A 15638-nucleotide genomic window follows, 5' to 3' on the forward strand; every position below is an offset into this window, starting at 1 on the left:
CTTCAACAGAAAGATAAGATGTATCCAAACTGATAAATTAAAATTAAGCAAATTCTACGTTTCAGGCAAAATACAGCCCATGAACTCTTTGTGCTGAACAGACTTGGAAAACTAAATGCAGAGAGATGTGTACAGGCACCATGTAATGGTGTGCAGTGTTTAGGCTTGGACAAAAATCAAGTGCTGGTAGCAAGGTCATAGGTCATATAACCCTATATTCAAAAAGTGAATGCCTTCAGCATCCTAGTAATAGCTACCCTCAGAGCACAAAAGCAAGAAATAATACAGACAAGCAGTAATACTAGTTATGCTTTTAGGAATATAGCATGGCAGTTCCAACAGCAAATGCTAGTACTATAAAGTCTATAACCTGCATTTTTGTAAGCAGTATTGACTGGCAAAGTACAGTACATAGTTTCAAGTCTCAGCTGTCACAGAGTCAGAGAGTAAATTTGTTATCAACTCATTTGAGTGCAATTTCACATTGTACACACTACAGAAACGTAATTACACTACAGTGAAACTGTCAGTTATTGAAAATACAATGGGCAAACACAGGAGGAAACTACCTGTCCTACTTGATGCCTCTTGTGACTGATTTTGACCATATATGACTATTAACTTTATGTAAGCTCGTGATCAAACAGATTGCATTTTGCACACATACCAAACATCAAAATAAAAGTTTCCTTGCTTTGTGAAGCAAGTTTAGCTCACCTTGTCTATCTTCCCAGGTGGATACCCCACATCAATGTTTATTGCAATGGATGTGTGATCTTTGGCTCATCACACATTAGAACTGCTCTGTCACCAGTGGGAATACCACCACATTCAGCCTGCCTTAGATTCTCATCCTTCAAATACATACACCAACATAAACTAACACTGTCACAGAAAAAAGAAAAAGTCATGTTCCCTTTATCTCCAGCCACCTGATTTGGCACTCACACAGGCTTCTCCCTTGCCTTTTCTATCTGTATGTTCAGCAGTATGACAAACTGGATGGGGAACTGATGTCAGCTCTACAAAGACAAGAGGGGATAAAACCCCCAGCGATAACAATTGCCTAGTCTTGTTTGTTTGTTGCTGAAGAAACTGCCTGGACTGTTCAAGCATGTTCAGCCATTGCTTCCAACACAAAGGAGAAGGCAGACAGCAGGAAGGAACAGGACGAGGCAGTGGGACAGTGTCCCGCACTGGTGGGACAGGGGAGGAGAGTACTGCTTATTCTCATGGCAGTGCCAGCTTCTGTGCACTTAGAGCATTTATCAGATGACTCTGAGAGCGCAGAAAACTTCAGCCTGCTCTTTCCCCTCTACCTCTCTGTCTCTTACTGTTTCCCAAATAGCATTTGTCTGACAGACAAAAGTTCAAGTCACGGGCCAGAACCTCATTATGTTAGAGGCTGTACAAATAGAGAGGGAAAAGATTGCTTTTCAGCCAAAGAAGAAGTATATGTTTACAGAAAATGCTAATAAACTTCTGCAGACTCTTCTGTTAAGTTCATACAAACTTATCAATGTATTAGCTAAGTATTTCCTTCATGTAATGCTTGTATGTATAATTTATTTGCTGTGACTGCTATTCTCAATATAATTATTTTAAAATCAGTTCTTCTGGGATAAATTGTTTTCTGGAACAAGTTCCTTCAACTTTGCTGGCTCCAGTTCATATCCTGGGTAAGCATGTTCAAATGCCTAGGTTTTTTTTTTCATTTAATAGTAAATAAAATTAATCAGGTAACTTCAGAGGTATAATCAGTCATGCATGGCACACATCAGGAAAGGTGGCAATAGCGCTACAGATGAAAAATGAACAACTGCATTGACAATAACAGGAAGCAGTTAAGGAAGCAGAACAAAGGAGGCATGAGAGAAAATTAAGAGGAATAAAAATAGTATTTTTCTGTGAAATAACTATGTCGGGAAAGGAATCATACAATTGTCCATATGGTGTTGCTTCATGCAGTCCCCAGGCGTACTCTGTCCCATAGTCTATTGTGAAGTAAACAGAGTTTCTTAAGAAACACATGGAAGTGGGTAACTTGTGCTTTTTTTAGGATAGCAATACTGCCTCTTTACTGTTTTCCTTGGTTTAAGTGTAAAGAAAAGCCTTAGATATCCAGACCCCAGTTCACAGAAATTCTGGTTTCTTTAGGATTTTCAGCATCTGCTAGCTCTGAGATAAAAAAGGTGACTGTTCAGAAATAAGCCCAAATGAAGAGCAACAGTAACTACATACTGTTGGAATTAGACAGATTTGTAAAAGTTTGCTCTAGAATTGCAATACACAAGAGTCATCTAATTCTTGAAACCTCTAAGCTCTACTGGTGTTATACTTTCTTACTCTAAAATTGCCTGTCCTGTTCCTTGCACATGCTCTGACTCACTTTGGCAGACATCCTCAGAACATACTGAACACGCACCAACAAAACAAAACACTTCAACCAGCTACCACCTTATGCTGAAACACAGACAAGGAGGACTTACTGTTAGAATCACTGTTAAAAGCAAATAAAAGTGTTAGAACAGCTTCCCAGAATGTGAAAGACACCGGGTCAGTTTCTCTTTTGGTCAGAAAGGATTTATTATTCATACTTCCAGAAACCGTCCTCACTCCATGGCTGCAGGCTGCTATTAGTGAGAGCAGTCTGTGTTCTCTCTGTGCAGAAAGGAATTCAAGATCCGTAGAGACAGAAAGGTAGCATAGAAGATATCAGTGTCCCTGTACTGGAGGAAAAAAACAACCAACCAAACCACCAAATTGCATGCTAGTGTTTGTTGCAAGAGTTTATGCATTTAACATGAAACAGTTATTGGAAAAACATATAAACAGTCCTTGAAGCTAGTTCTTGAATCCAGGAATTCTCCTACACTGACTTTGGTCTGGTCTAGCTGGGGGTGAGATTTAAAATTATCTAAAGGCTCTGGGTATGTTCTCTGACAGCCTGTTCAGAAGCTTGTTCTTTGGTATCTTTGCAACCATTATTATTACTATTATTACCATTATTACTATTAGACATTTGCTTTATTTCTTAAACATACAATATCTTGGACTACTTTTTCCCTAATCTCTTAAAATTTCCTCTCTGACAAAAATTCTGCCTCCTTTCTGTACACTGTGTCATCTCTTTCCCAGTCTGACACTCAACCCTAAAACAGTTACCACCTTACAAGTTTTGACCATTAGAGCTTTGATATTAACTCCCTGATGAGATTAAGGAGGATAGATAAATTCATTATCATAAATTGTTCAAACTGTCCTCAGTCAAGATCATAAAACTGTAGTTTACAGTTATTTTGCATTTAGAAGATTAGTTAGATGAGTTACAAGTGAGTTTTCATTAGCAACATCCTAAATGTGAATACTGCGCTAATAGACTCATCAACAGGCTTTGAAGGTCATAAAATTATACTGACAACTGAGATAAACATACCTCCAGATTACAAACTATACAATACACAGTGTAGTGATAAACATAAAGGTTAGGTAAAGTCAATTTAAAGTACACTTGGGGATCCTCCAGCATAAGTTATGGATTTACCAAGGAACTGCCCACATAACTAAACTTTCTATGAACAGTTTCATGTGGGACTTATCTCCCAGGAAGAAAGGCCAGAGCAGACTGTTTCAGTCATCTTTAGCTCCTTAACATTGCTCTAATTGCAAGCATTACACACAGGGTAAACTGCTTAATGATTACGGTTCTCATGTTCAGTTTAAACAATAATCCAATTTAACGTACTGTGGATATCTGTATTTGCTGCCTTCACGGGGAATTGTGGGCTCTCTCACAGCAGAATTCAAGAAATGAGCAGAAGATTACAAAGAGAAAGGCAAAGTGGCAGCTGGACTTCCTGTCTTTACATCTGTCCATATGAGATTCAGGAAGGAAGGTTTATATCTTTACATGTTTTCCATGACATATTTTGATGACTAATTTCTAAGAGTACTGAGTCACACTGACCTTTCACACACTCCCCCCATCTCTATTGTTATTGTTCTCCCTGTTCCACTTTTCCCACTGTTAGGTATCTTTTTCTCCTTATTTAAGTTGTATGTAGATTTTCTAAAACATGCTTATTTAAATTTTAGCTACGTATTTTAAGTACAGACTAGTATCACTGTTCTCTGTAACACGGTTACTAAAACTGAAATTAATGCTGATTCTTACAAGTAAAATATTACCAGCACCACTCCCCACAAATGATTTTCTGCTTGTTTCCTTAATTTAAATTGGCACCAAGGTCTGTAAGCCTCATTCATTGCCCCCTTCACTTTTCACGTCCTCTTAGTTTCCTCAGAATTTCAATAAACATCCTGAGTGAAACTGCTTTGTACTAACATCAGATTAACTTGGTTCACCTAAAATGTGCTGTTACTTCTCAAAACATTAATTGCTTCAAATGTTATATGCCTTAGAAGGATTTGCAAAGCCTGGCAGACAATTCTGCCTGAAACAGGCTTCCCTTGAAGCTACTGCAGTGGAAGCATTCTTTTGAAAAATGAGAGCGTTTTTTCAACTCCAGCTGATTGATCGAAATTAGCACATTCACTTTTTGGACAGCTTTCTTTCAAACAGCTTAAGCTATCCTGGAGCTCAAAATACCTTAGCCTGACATTCTCAGAGCCAAATAGCAGTTCTATTAGTAACAGTAAAGTTACATGCATTTCACTATTGTTTCAGATTTTACAGGAAAAAAGTCTTTTTGCGGCACTTAGTGCTGAACTTTGAATCTAAACGTCTGACTACTGTATCTAACATTCCAAAGAAAATGTAACAGTAGATATTTCTCTCTGCCAGCTAAAGAAAAAAAAGTCACTCACGCAAAACTGAAAGTCTGTTACAAAGTACTCACCACGCGCCTGGAAACAGTTCTTGAAACAAGAATGAGAGAATTCCTGAAGTAGTGCTGAATGTGATTCTCCTCCACTAATTCACGTTGAAGATAATAGTGGGGGTGTGGTGTAAAGCTACAAAGACAGAAGTGCAACCTGATCTTCCTACAGCCTGTTCATTAATCAGCCGGTCGTTGTTCTTGCTTTTGTAGAGCACGGGGGTTTGTTCTGGGTAGAAGTCAAAGATCTGCTTCAGCAGGGAAGCTTCCTGTTTAAAGTTTTCACATCTGCCTGCAGTTTAGCGTAACTGTTTTCTAAACAGCATTAACTGTAAATGAAACGCAATTTTAAAGAATGGGAGACAGTCCCCTATTTTATGTATGCTGCAGACTTCCCCTCACTATTTAAGAGCGATACATTTTTTAACAAACCACACTCAGTGACGTATAGAGTCTAGATGTAGGCTGCATTCAGCACAATACCTAGAGCTTTTTTATAAAGACAGCTCTGTCTTGAGCTAGAACATACCATCTACTTGTGAAACATGCTAGTATGTGCTAAAACTAAAGTTGTGTCATACAGTACCATGGCTGAAGAAATGGATGAGGACTTTAGCTGTAAGATTAAGCCACTACCCTGTACCTTGTGATGTAAAGGCAGCAGATCAGAAACTTAGTCTTGGACACTACAGGATGAGAATCTGCCATGTAATCAGTTTCAGTTACATAACAACAGAGACAAAAGGATCAGCTGAAGAACAGGACCTTACATGCGGTTAGTAACTATTACTAATTGTATGGATCTCTCATGCAGTCATTTCTGGGCAAAGACAAACTAATAAGTTAAATCACCTTCACTTAAGATTTAAAGTCATCTGTTTGTCACTATACTGAAACAGACTGGAAGCTTCTCGTAATCAGTTATCAGATTAACCAAAGTGTTCCTGCCAGCTTCCTAGACCTCCTCTCTGTTGTACTTGATTGTAAGAATACAATCCTGATCGTAATACACTTCAGGACAAATCAGTGGTCAGCTGAGTCTACTGACATTAACTGGGTCAACAGTCGAATGGATTAACTTTCCTTAAGTGAACTGGAAACACTCACAAAGTTAAGAGGCAGTTTAAAGCCTTGAGGGTAGGGAGAGAGGCTTCTGCCTTACGGTTATTAATTACTAACTCCAGCCTTAGCACAGACAGAGGTAGGAGCAACCCAACTCAGCTAAAAGGAAATGGTTAGTCTGTCCTTTGTGTGAAATCAAGTCTTTGAAAAGCATATTTAGGGAGCCAATATATTAAAAATTATTTTCTCGCAGTGTTATCCATAAACCTCTTTAAAAGTCACGAGAGAGGCAAAACCTGATGAAATAAAATCACCTCAGGATTTTAAAAGATTCTACATTTTTAGTGGAAACAAAACCAGCTAGGTCTCCAAATACAGTAAACGGCATACTTTTTCATTTTCCTTCCTTAAGATGCATCTATGTGGATGAACAGAGAGAGTTTCAGGATTTATTCCACTCTACAGGGCATTTAGAGAAAAGCTGCTTTATTTTAAGTCATACTGCACTTTATGTGGGCTGAATTTACCAGTCCATGCAAACATATTCCTAATCTAGGGACCTGACCTGTTCACATTTTCAAGTGTGCTTTTCTGTTTTTAAACAGAAATACATATACTTTTAAATGAGCATGCCAAAAAGAATTTTCAAAGTTTGTCTTATAATGCATAAGCATCATTCCTCTTTTCCCCAAAAGCTCAGTCAAGTCACTCAAATTTGGTGTGCAGAATAATAATGTAATTCTGAAAGGAAGAGTCCATAGACAGAAATGAAAAACAATATACGAGAAAATACTACAGTGTTTAAACATGTTTTGTCACTTCTTGCTACAGTCATATATGTTGAGAAATCACTTACAAACAGAAAATGTTCTTGGGTACTTATAAGAGGATGAAATCCCTTATTTTGATTAAAAGTTAGATTAAGAATTCTGTGGTAAATACTGACATAGAATGAGAGTAAAAATCCTATCGTGTATAAAGAACGCATATCCAAGAGAAAAGTTCAAAGGACACAATATCTCATTTTAAGATGAATATTTTTGCTTTCTTTTCTGCTAATGTCTTTCTGGCTTTCACATTCAGTCCTCCTAACTTGGTAGCCAGAAGGGTCTAACTCTGGATTCGTTTGCATATCACTATAACCTAACAGACTTCAACTGAAACTGGAAGCAGACTTTGAAGGTGGAAACAAAACTGTTTTGAACATTTAGTAGGATCAGACAATCCAATTCACCTATGAACACTGGATGGTCTGTCAGCCTAGACAATCACACTCACTGCTGGCCTGACCTAGAAAGACAGCTGTCAATGGCTGAAGGTTCATACTGGAAAAAGTTTCTACAATTCCGAGAGGGCTTCTTCTGTTCTTTTTTATTTTTAGGTGGCTTTCAAGATCAGCAAGAGGGAATTTACGAGATAAAAAACTAGTCATTGAAAAATACTTCTCTAAGGTCTGAGTCTCTCAAAATGTAGAGCTTGCAAATCACAGACGAACTCACTGACCTAGCTTCTCCTTAAGACCTCACTAAATTGTGGTTACTTTTATTAAGCTTTATTGCTGTTCTGGAGAATCCAAAAATCCTTACTTTGGGAATTCCTAACCTTTGAGTATGTGATATTATCATTATGATCTTTCTACATGTTGATTTATAGTATTTGCTACATGAATCAGTTGTTCATACAAAGATTACAATTTGTAAGATTATCATTTCATACGATTTATGAGGTCATATGAGGGCCTAGAGTCAGGCCCTGGCCAGATAAGCAATAGTAGGAACTACACACTTTATTGAATCAGTGTGAGAAAAGACCATTTATGGTACCTACAAGCAACAGGTTAGCTACCAATTTGTGCTGGATTTCTACAGATTACACTGATATACACCACAGACAGTACAAACCTAATATTCCAGCTTGTTTTGCCCGCTGCTCTCTGCTGGCCTATTTTGAAATGACTTGAGTTTAACAGTCAAAGGAAGGTCCAGAGGGCTTTTATACGATTCTTCTTCTATAGCCAACTTATAAAGATGGGTGCCTCTAATGAGGGATTACAACCGCAGGAACAGTACAGATTGGACTGAGGCAGAAAAGGCCCAGCAGAAAGGTCTGAGGGATAGGTGAGGTCAGTGCTACTGAATGCATTCCAGACCACTCTTCCCTCCAAGAATTTCCCTAAAGAAATTTGACATAAGGGCATCTTACACTGCATTTCTATCAAAGTAATTTTGATTTGCAGCTCCATTTGTTCATGACCTCTGTAACTCAGCGTGTCTCAGTAAACAGATACACGTAAAAGTACAGCTAAAGTAAGATAAAACAGATGTAATAAAAAAATGGCCTTGTACAAATCCTAGAAATACTCAAAAGAGGTTTGGCTCTGGAGAGCTCAAATTGGGATGATTAGCTTTTAGCCTTCTGATACCACACGGAATTGCTACCCACAAACTGGGAGACCAGTGAATGAAAAAAATGGGGGGTGCCCCATGTGAGAGACCAGCATAATTAGAAACCCGATGAATGCTTAGCAAGACACAGCAGCTAATGTCTGACAAGAAAGATCCTTCAGCTCCAGATTCGCAACAGGTAGCTCTCACTGGGGAACTCTTTCTGATGATACATACACTTTTTCCACCAGCAATAAACTGGAGCACTGGCTTGACTCCTGGATCTGTAGAAAGTATGTAAGCAAGCATAACAACCTTGATGGTAAAAGGCTTAAAATTTGCAAAATGCTAGCAACCCACAGGTTGAAAGACTGAAAACCTACATAGACTGTAGAACTTCCTTGAGTCATACCAGTAACTTCAAGTAAGATATTTTACTTATTTGTTCAAAGTGGATGAGCTTTAACAGGATACCTGTTATGTTTAACCTTATTGCCAAATGCATGAAGCTGAGGAAAGAAAATCATGTGCAAATGTCCTACATTGTTATTGTTTTTACTGAGCCAAAATGGGGATGAACCAGCACAGAAATATATCAAAAGTTTTGTGTGTGTGTGTGTGTGTGTGTGTGTGTGTGTGTGTGTGCGCGCGCGCATATATACATTATATATAACTTTTGGAACTCCATCATCTCTGAGACAAGATTTATTATGTAACACAGTTGGAAAAACACAAGAGCTTACACAAGCTCTCCTTCAGGTCATTACAGAAGCACCTCAGCGAAGAAACAGCATTGTTTGCATTGTCCTTTAACAGTATAGTTTGTGATGTTTTGTTGCCCCCTAGTGATGCCACTTCATTTTTCCACTGCTTAGTTCTTAAAACATTCCCAGAGGCAAGAGCTTCCTAAGTTCAACAAATTAAATCATAACTTAATAATTCTATTTGATGTTTAACTAGATGAAAAAAATATGGATATTTTTCAATGTTCACAAGGAGCTAAGCAGCAACCTTAGAGGAAAAATATAACCAGCCCAGTCAGCTGGCCCCTGCTATGCTTAAAGTGAGAGCTAAGAGCGAGCAGGCCCCGTCAGCATACAGGGCAAAAGCTCCAAAGAGTCTTTTCCACAGCACAACAGCTAATCATCTTACCATAGCGCAAGGCTGTTGCTCTTGCGGAATTTCTAAGAGCACTGAATGTTCCTTCTTCCCATGTGCAATGGCATGCCGCAGGAAACAGTTACAGGTTAGAACCAGCTATCTACCACAGATTCCATGTTTGCATTACATTAGTAGTTAGTTTGGTAGTTGGGTATTACATTGTCTTAAAATTAGCTGATCTTTTCTGGGGAAAGCAAGGGGGCTGAGATCACTGAGGTGTACCTCTGCCTCTCCAGTTGAGGTCATCTGCACATTGATGACATGCAACTTCAAGACTCCATCCAGGTTCTAAAAGAGGAAAGACACCTTTTAATAAGAGTTTTGCAAATGGCTCTGTTATTGTTTTGTATCGTATCTATTGCATTACTTGCAGTCTTTATAGCATTTAATATTTAAATGTCCACATAAAATACATGAAGGTCCTGCATATTCAGTGAGAAGAAGATCAGAACCCTGCAGCTGGCCCTTGAAAACCTGTCTATATAACATAATCTTCCTCTTTTCCCCCTTCTTATTATTCTTTCCTGTAACTTCCTGTTTTTACACATGCATATCTTGAGTGTTTTCTAAAGACTGAAATTAGAATGAAGAGAGGGTGACCCTTGTTTCAGATAGCAGAGTATTGAGGTGGTACAATGAGGAAACTCTAAAAACAGGCATTGTTACTGTCCTTACCTCTGGACTCAGCTTCAAAGGCGAGACTTTCAAATGCTAGTCCCTTTATCCTGAGATGCCTGGGAGAGAGGACTCTTAACAGGCTAAAGGATGTGTGTGTTTGGGAGGTTTAAATAGCTAAACAGTAAGACACAGTATTACTGAAGCTGACTGATAAAAAAGTCAGAACATTTTTAAAGGGGAAGGAGTCTTCAAGTTTCTCAGGCTTTGCACCTACACTTATTTAATCACAGATGTCTTAGGCTTTTTGGTTTAAAAGTCCAACATTTAACAGGAGTAACAAAGGCAAATTGGATAACCAGATTTTTTTAAGTTTGTTTTTTAAGGATGAAAAGAGGAAAAAAGTGAGAAGTGAGAAATGAGAGATAATCAGATCCATTTCCTACTGGTTTAAAAGTTACCCTATCTGAACTAGTTCGAAAAGGAGCAAGGAATACATTCAACATCTCCCTTTCTGATCTCCAAATCCTGTCATCCCTTCTTAAGCAACTGGTTCTCTTGAAATCAATCTTCTATCCTGCAGAGCAAAACTACACAGGTTCTGCAGACAGCTGATGCCTCTGTGCTTGTTCCTGCAAACAATTTGCATTCTTAAGTCATTCTGCCATCAAACCCAGGGCTACAAAACCTCCCTCATTTTAAAAATGATTCTCTTCTTTCAACCAAACATTCTTTATCTTTTTCTACCCTACAGAAATCCAGGATTGACATGCTAGCAGAATATAACACTACTCTGTGGAGAGCAGATTAGGGAGTTTTAAATGCACTGTATTTTTAGAAATCTAATTAGTATAGTATATAACTAATAGTATAGTCAACTTCTTGCACAAGCAAAGAGACATTTACCCTGGGAGCACCCATGATCTCTCCAGGTCTTTTCTTTTATTAGATTACATTAGCTTTGCTACTCTAAGTCCTGGAGTGTCCTGGAGGACATAGTGTACCCCTCTGAAAGAATAAGTAAGCATTCTTTAAATTTGCTTCCCTATACAATACTAGCAATATGCTTGGATTTTTAATTACTATGCTTAAGTCACAACTAAGACTTGTTGTGATATTTCTCTCTGAACAATTCTTAGTGGAAAAACATGTTCCTATGCAACTGAATTTTGTATGTATATTGGTAAAACTATTTCCAGTTTCTGACCAGTTCTAGCAACGCTCATTTAGCCACACAGACAGTGATTCCAGCCACAGGAAATATGGAGACATGGGTTATTTTCTTGTTTCTCCCACTACAGGAAGCAGGCAAGGAAAGGACAGAGAAAGCATGGAAGAAAATGTGCCTATCTGTCTATCTCTCAATGGAAAAACATCTATCCAATCATTCAAAGAAGAGATGAAGCAATTTACCTTTATTCAGATTTCTTAAAACAAGCAGGGAGAAGCAATATAACTACGACTACAAATTAGATCTTCATTCTTTTTCTGGTACCATTAGTCAAAACGCTGATTTTGCCAGAGGACATGCTCTTGATGTGAGAAACTTGCATTTTTTATTTTAAACTGGGTCATCTTTTCTTTTGTGAGTCTTTTAAAAGTACTATTATTTTAAAGCTGTTTCTCAGGGAAAAAATAAATTTTGAAACAAACAGGCAATTTTGAAAGAAAGTTTTCCTCTGGAAAACTTTGAGCTGAATCAGAATTCCTGTTTGATTTAATTTACACTTCAGTTGGATCAGCTTTATGATAAACTGCATATACTTATGTAATGCACTGCCTCATCACGAGTACTGATCGCTCAGTCTCTCTAGTGCGCTGGGTCTGCTTATGAGCTACATTTTTGACAAAGGCAGTATGTATTCAGTTGTTTTGGGCTAAAAGGTACATCATGGTAGATTTACTTCCACAGCTGCCTAGAAATGACCATGTATGTCTTTCTAATATTTTTTTGATTTTCCTATTCCTTTAGTCCATATGTATTTTCTTTAAAAACTGAATGGGAGTAGGCTATACTTCACTTCCCAGGCAGAGGCCTAGAAGGAATATTGAGCCTAGAGCAAGGAAACACATCATAATATGCATTTCATAAACTTTGTAAGATCTGTGCTTTTAATTTTTACTCAGTTTTTCTGTTTCTCTTTGCTTATGAGTTTATACAACTCATAAACTTATTTCCTTATTCATCAATTTCTTAACAATGAAAGAGCAAGCAACCTGGAGCATGTTTTGAAGTTCAGATCCTAAATAATTAATTCCTATTACTATCTTTTTTAAAAGCCCAGAGACAAACTACTCCTACAGTATGACTGCATTAATCAGAAAGTACAGAACATATACAATATTTCAAATAATACGAAGATTTCGAGAATCAGTTCCAAGCCAGAAACATTTGAATAATTGAGGAACCAGAGGGTCAGGACAGTACCAGATGCTACTCATTGAGTCATTAGAGCCAGAAGCTATATGAAGTTTAAAGTCAATATGAGTTTCATAATGAAATCCAATTAAATCAGAATCAGAAACTTCTTATATATTGAAAGGGTGATAAGCATTTTGTCATCTTCCTTACATAAGGAGTGTTTCTTCTTTCTCTTTAGTGTTTTCATTTCATTAATTTGATAAACATTGAAAGAACTTTCCATCATATATCTTTATTTATTTCTGAGGTGGATCATACCTAAAGCAAAATAAAATAGGTACTACCAGATGAATTCTGTTTTTATTGTTAAATAATAAAAAAGCACATGAAATGCTGCATAATCTCATTAAAGAAATTGCTTTACTGGACAAAACAATTATTTTAAAATCATTTATTCCTCACTTGGCTCTATTACTTCACAATATATGACTAATTCTGAATCAGATAAAAGCTAATCAAGTATTTATATTGTTCCTATAGAATAACTATTTATCATGTTTTACGCTCTCAGGCAGTGACGATTTATCCTCTCAATCAGTCTACTGCTTCACTAGGGACCTTACTAAATGAGCTTCATTTTCCATCAATGTCCTTTTTTCAAGTGTCAATTCACTCCAAATGCAATTCAAGTGTAGAACTAAGTGGCTTAGTCACTGGATGTCAGTGTTGCAGCACTAAGAGCCTAGATATCTTATCTAGAAAAAGAAGTCAAATATATGTATTTTATTCCTTATCTTTTATACAAAAAAGCTTAAATTTAATGGGTTTAATTCTCGTCCAGGATGACATCATGAGTTTTCTTATAGATAGATTATTGAGAACTCTTCAGGCTTTAGGATAAAGCTGCACTCTGAGGGGTAAAAGGCAGAGTATTCTATCAGTTGGGTTCTCATTTAATTTTTAAATTCTGGTTCTATTTTGACTAAAAAGTGTGCCCTTTCTTTGTTCTTTGGCTTTGCTGCTCTGCTAGACTTTTATTTCCAAATACATTTGTATATACACATAATACACATGATTCTGGTACTATACATATATATATGTATGTATGTATGTATACACACACACCAGTACCAGATTTTTTAATATATATTTTTACATATACATACATATAGATGTATATAAACATCAACAGAAGGTTTCTAAAAACACATTCCAAAATAATTTTCATGGTAGACTTATATAAACCTACAATTAAAGTATTAATTATTGAAGAAATAAAATACCTACCCTTTGCCTTAACAAACCTGAGAAAAAGCTAAGCACTGAAGGAAATACCAATCTACATGTTTATAATCTGCACAGTTCAAGAAATTAAGTATATGCATAAGTAGCTTACAAGGTCAGAGTCTTATTTCTCATAGGGACTCTTCCAAAACCCGTTGAAATGTACTGAGTCAGCACCAAAGGTATTTACATCTGTAAATACACTGACACAGTATTATCTAATCATTTCCAACTCTCATTTAAATGAAACAAAATAGGACCTGGTTTTAGATAGGCAACCAGAAATGAAGTAGAATTTCCTATTCATTGGAGTTTCTAATGATTTCTAAGAAAACTACGTTCACGCCTGTACTTCCCTTGTCATGACAGAGGATGAACAGAAGCAAAAGTTATTTTCACCATCTCTGACTTTGACTGGGAACCGCTAGGTATAGATGCTCCTAGGAATAGAACCTAAGTCATCTTCTATGAGTCATTCTGGTTTTTTATTAGCACAGCTTCTCTCAGCCTCTGAGGCTAAGTCCTGCTGCATGGTATGGCTGGGCAATAAATCCAGAAGGTACAGGAGATGCTCAGACTATGACATAAGGAGCAGCAACAGGAGTTGCACAATATGCTTTCAGAAAAGTATTTTGAGAGGATGAGTAACTGAAGGAGATGGCAACCGAGGACACTGTGAGCTGCTGCCAACTCTGGGAAGTCTAAGCAGCTAGTAATGAAGCATTCACCAACAGATCTGCCAAACCTGCATCCACCTCTCACCTCCCGCTGCTTCAGTGTCAAATCTGCTTCCTTCTGTCCCTTCAACTCACACTGTGCCATTACCCTCTTGCCAAGCGTGGCTCTCAGCATCCTTGCCCCAGTTGTCATTTCTCTGTTCTCTCATCAGCCCACTCCTGATGTCTAAACCAGGCACAGAAAGGCAATACAGGTGGATGAGCAGGAAACTGGTTTCCCAGACCCAGTACGTTGCTAAAGAAGAAAACAAGCATCACCGGCAACCACTGTGGTAGAGACCTACACTCCCTGGGGCTGACCACTTACTCTCCAACTCATATTCGACCCCCCGGTGGCTTGCAGCCAATCAGGTGTGTATTTGGAGAGGCAGGAGATGTTGCCTAAATGCCAAAATGTCTGATTTCATTTTGGAGGAAGAGGCTCCTTTGGGAGATACAGAGAGGAAAAAAAATTGTTTGGGAAATGCTGCATAAGCCTCAGCTGCTATCCAGTATCTAAAAGGAAATCTCTAAGTTCAATGAGCTCCCAAAGTGTTCTCATGACAAGTGATAAGCCCTCTGAAAACAGCCAATTTGTTCCTGCCTGGCAGCCTTACTGTTGTGCACATGCTCACCAGAGAATGGAGGATGATTATTTACACAGTGTTCGTGACTCCTAGCAGGCAGAGAACAACTGTCAGCCTTCTGCTGTGTTCCTGCTCTCCAGGAAGCTGAGAACAATGAATGTTTCCCAGATGACAGAACACCAATCCATCTGCAGCACTGCTCTTGCTGCCAGCAGTGAGCCAAAAATCTTATTCTTCCAGTATGATTAATATTTTTTTGAGTAATAGGGAATGCGTAATCAATTCTGAGTAAATTAGATAGAGGTAGTAAGTCTATACGTCAGAGTTCCTATGTCTCAGGGGAGACAGCTGATGAAAAGGACAATGGACAAAGAACTCCCATCAGTTCAAGCAACTATGTGATTGTGGAAATGGAAAATCAGAATAGTTCCAACCAGATTTTCAAGAAATGTTTGTCAAACAGTCTAATCCATAAAAATACAGAACTTCACAAAACTTTTCCAGCATTCAATTTTTTTACATGTTAAAAGTTGCTGAAGTTCAGCTAGTGTTTCACTTAGTCACAGACTGGATGAATTAGCAGCTTTTCACTGAAACCATGAAGCACTAGCAGCTTCACAGGATTTCAA

General features: G+C 37.8%; 1 protein-coding gene across 4 annotated transcripts in view; it reads right to left on the bottom strand.

Annotated features, from left to right (window-relative positions):
• Positions 1 to 15638, bottom strand: part of TFPI (tissue factor pathway inhibitor) — an 81292-nt gene that overhangs the window by 39960 nt on the left and 25694 nt on the right. For 2 of the 4 annotated variants that reach the window (XM_026094510.2, XM_026095037.2), the window contains exon 2: positions 9668 to 9733. The exons of 1 other annotated variant lie outside the window; for it this stretch is intronic. In XM_026094510.2, coding sequence (XP_025950295.2) covers positions 9668 to 9733 — 66 coding nt within the window. Of the gene's footprint in view, positions 1 to 4859; positions 5213 to 9667; positions 9734 to 15638 lie in introns of those variants that run through there. One more of the 4 variants, XM_026094734.2, reaches the window with a different exon arrangement.

Source organism: Dromaius novaehollandiae, chromosome 7, assembly GCF_036370855.1.
Source record: "Dromaius novaehollandiae isolate bDroNov1 chromosome 7, bDroNov1.hap1, whole genome shotgun sequence".
Taxonomy (NCBI): domain Eukaryota; kingdom Metazoa; phylum Chordata; class Aves; order Casuariiformes; family Dromaiidae; genus Dromaius; species Dromaius novaehollandiae.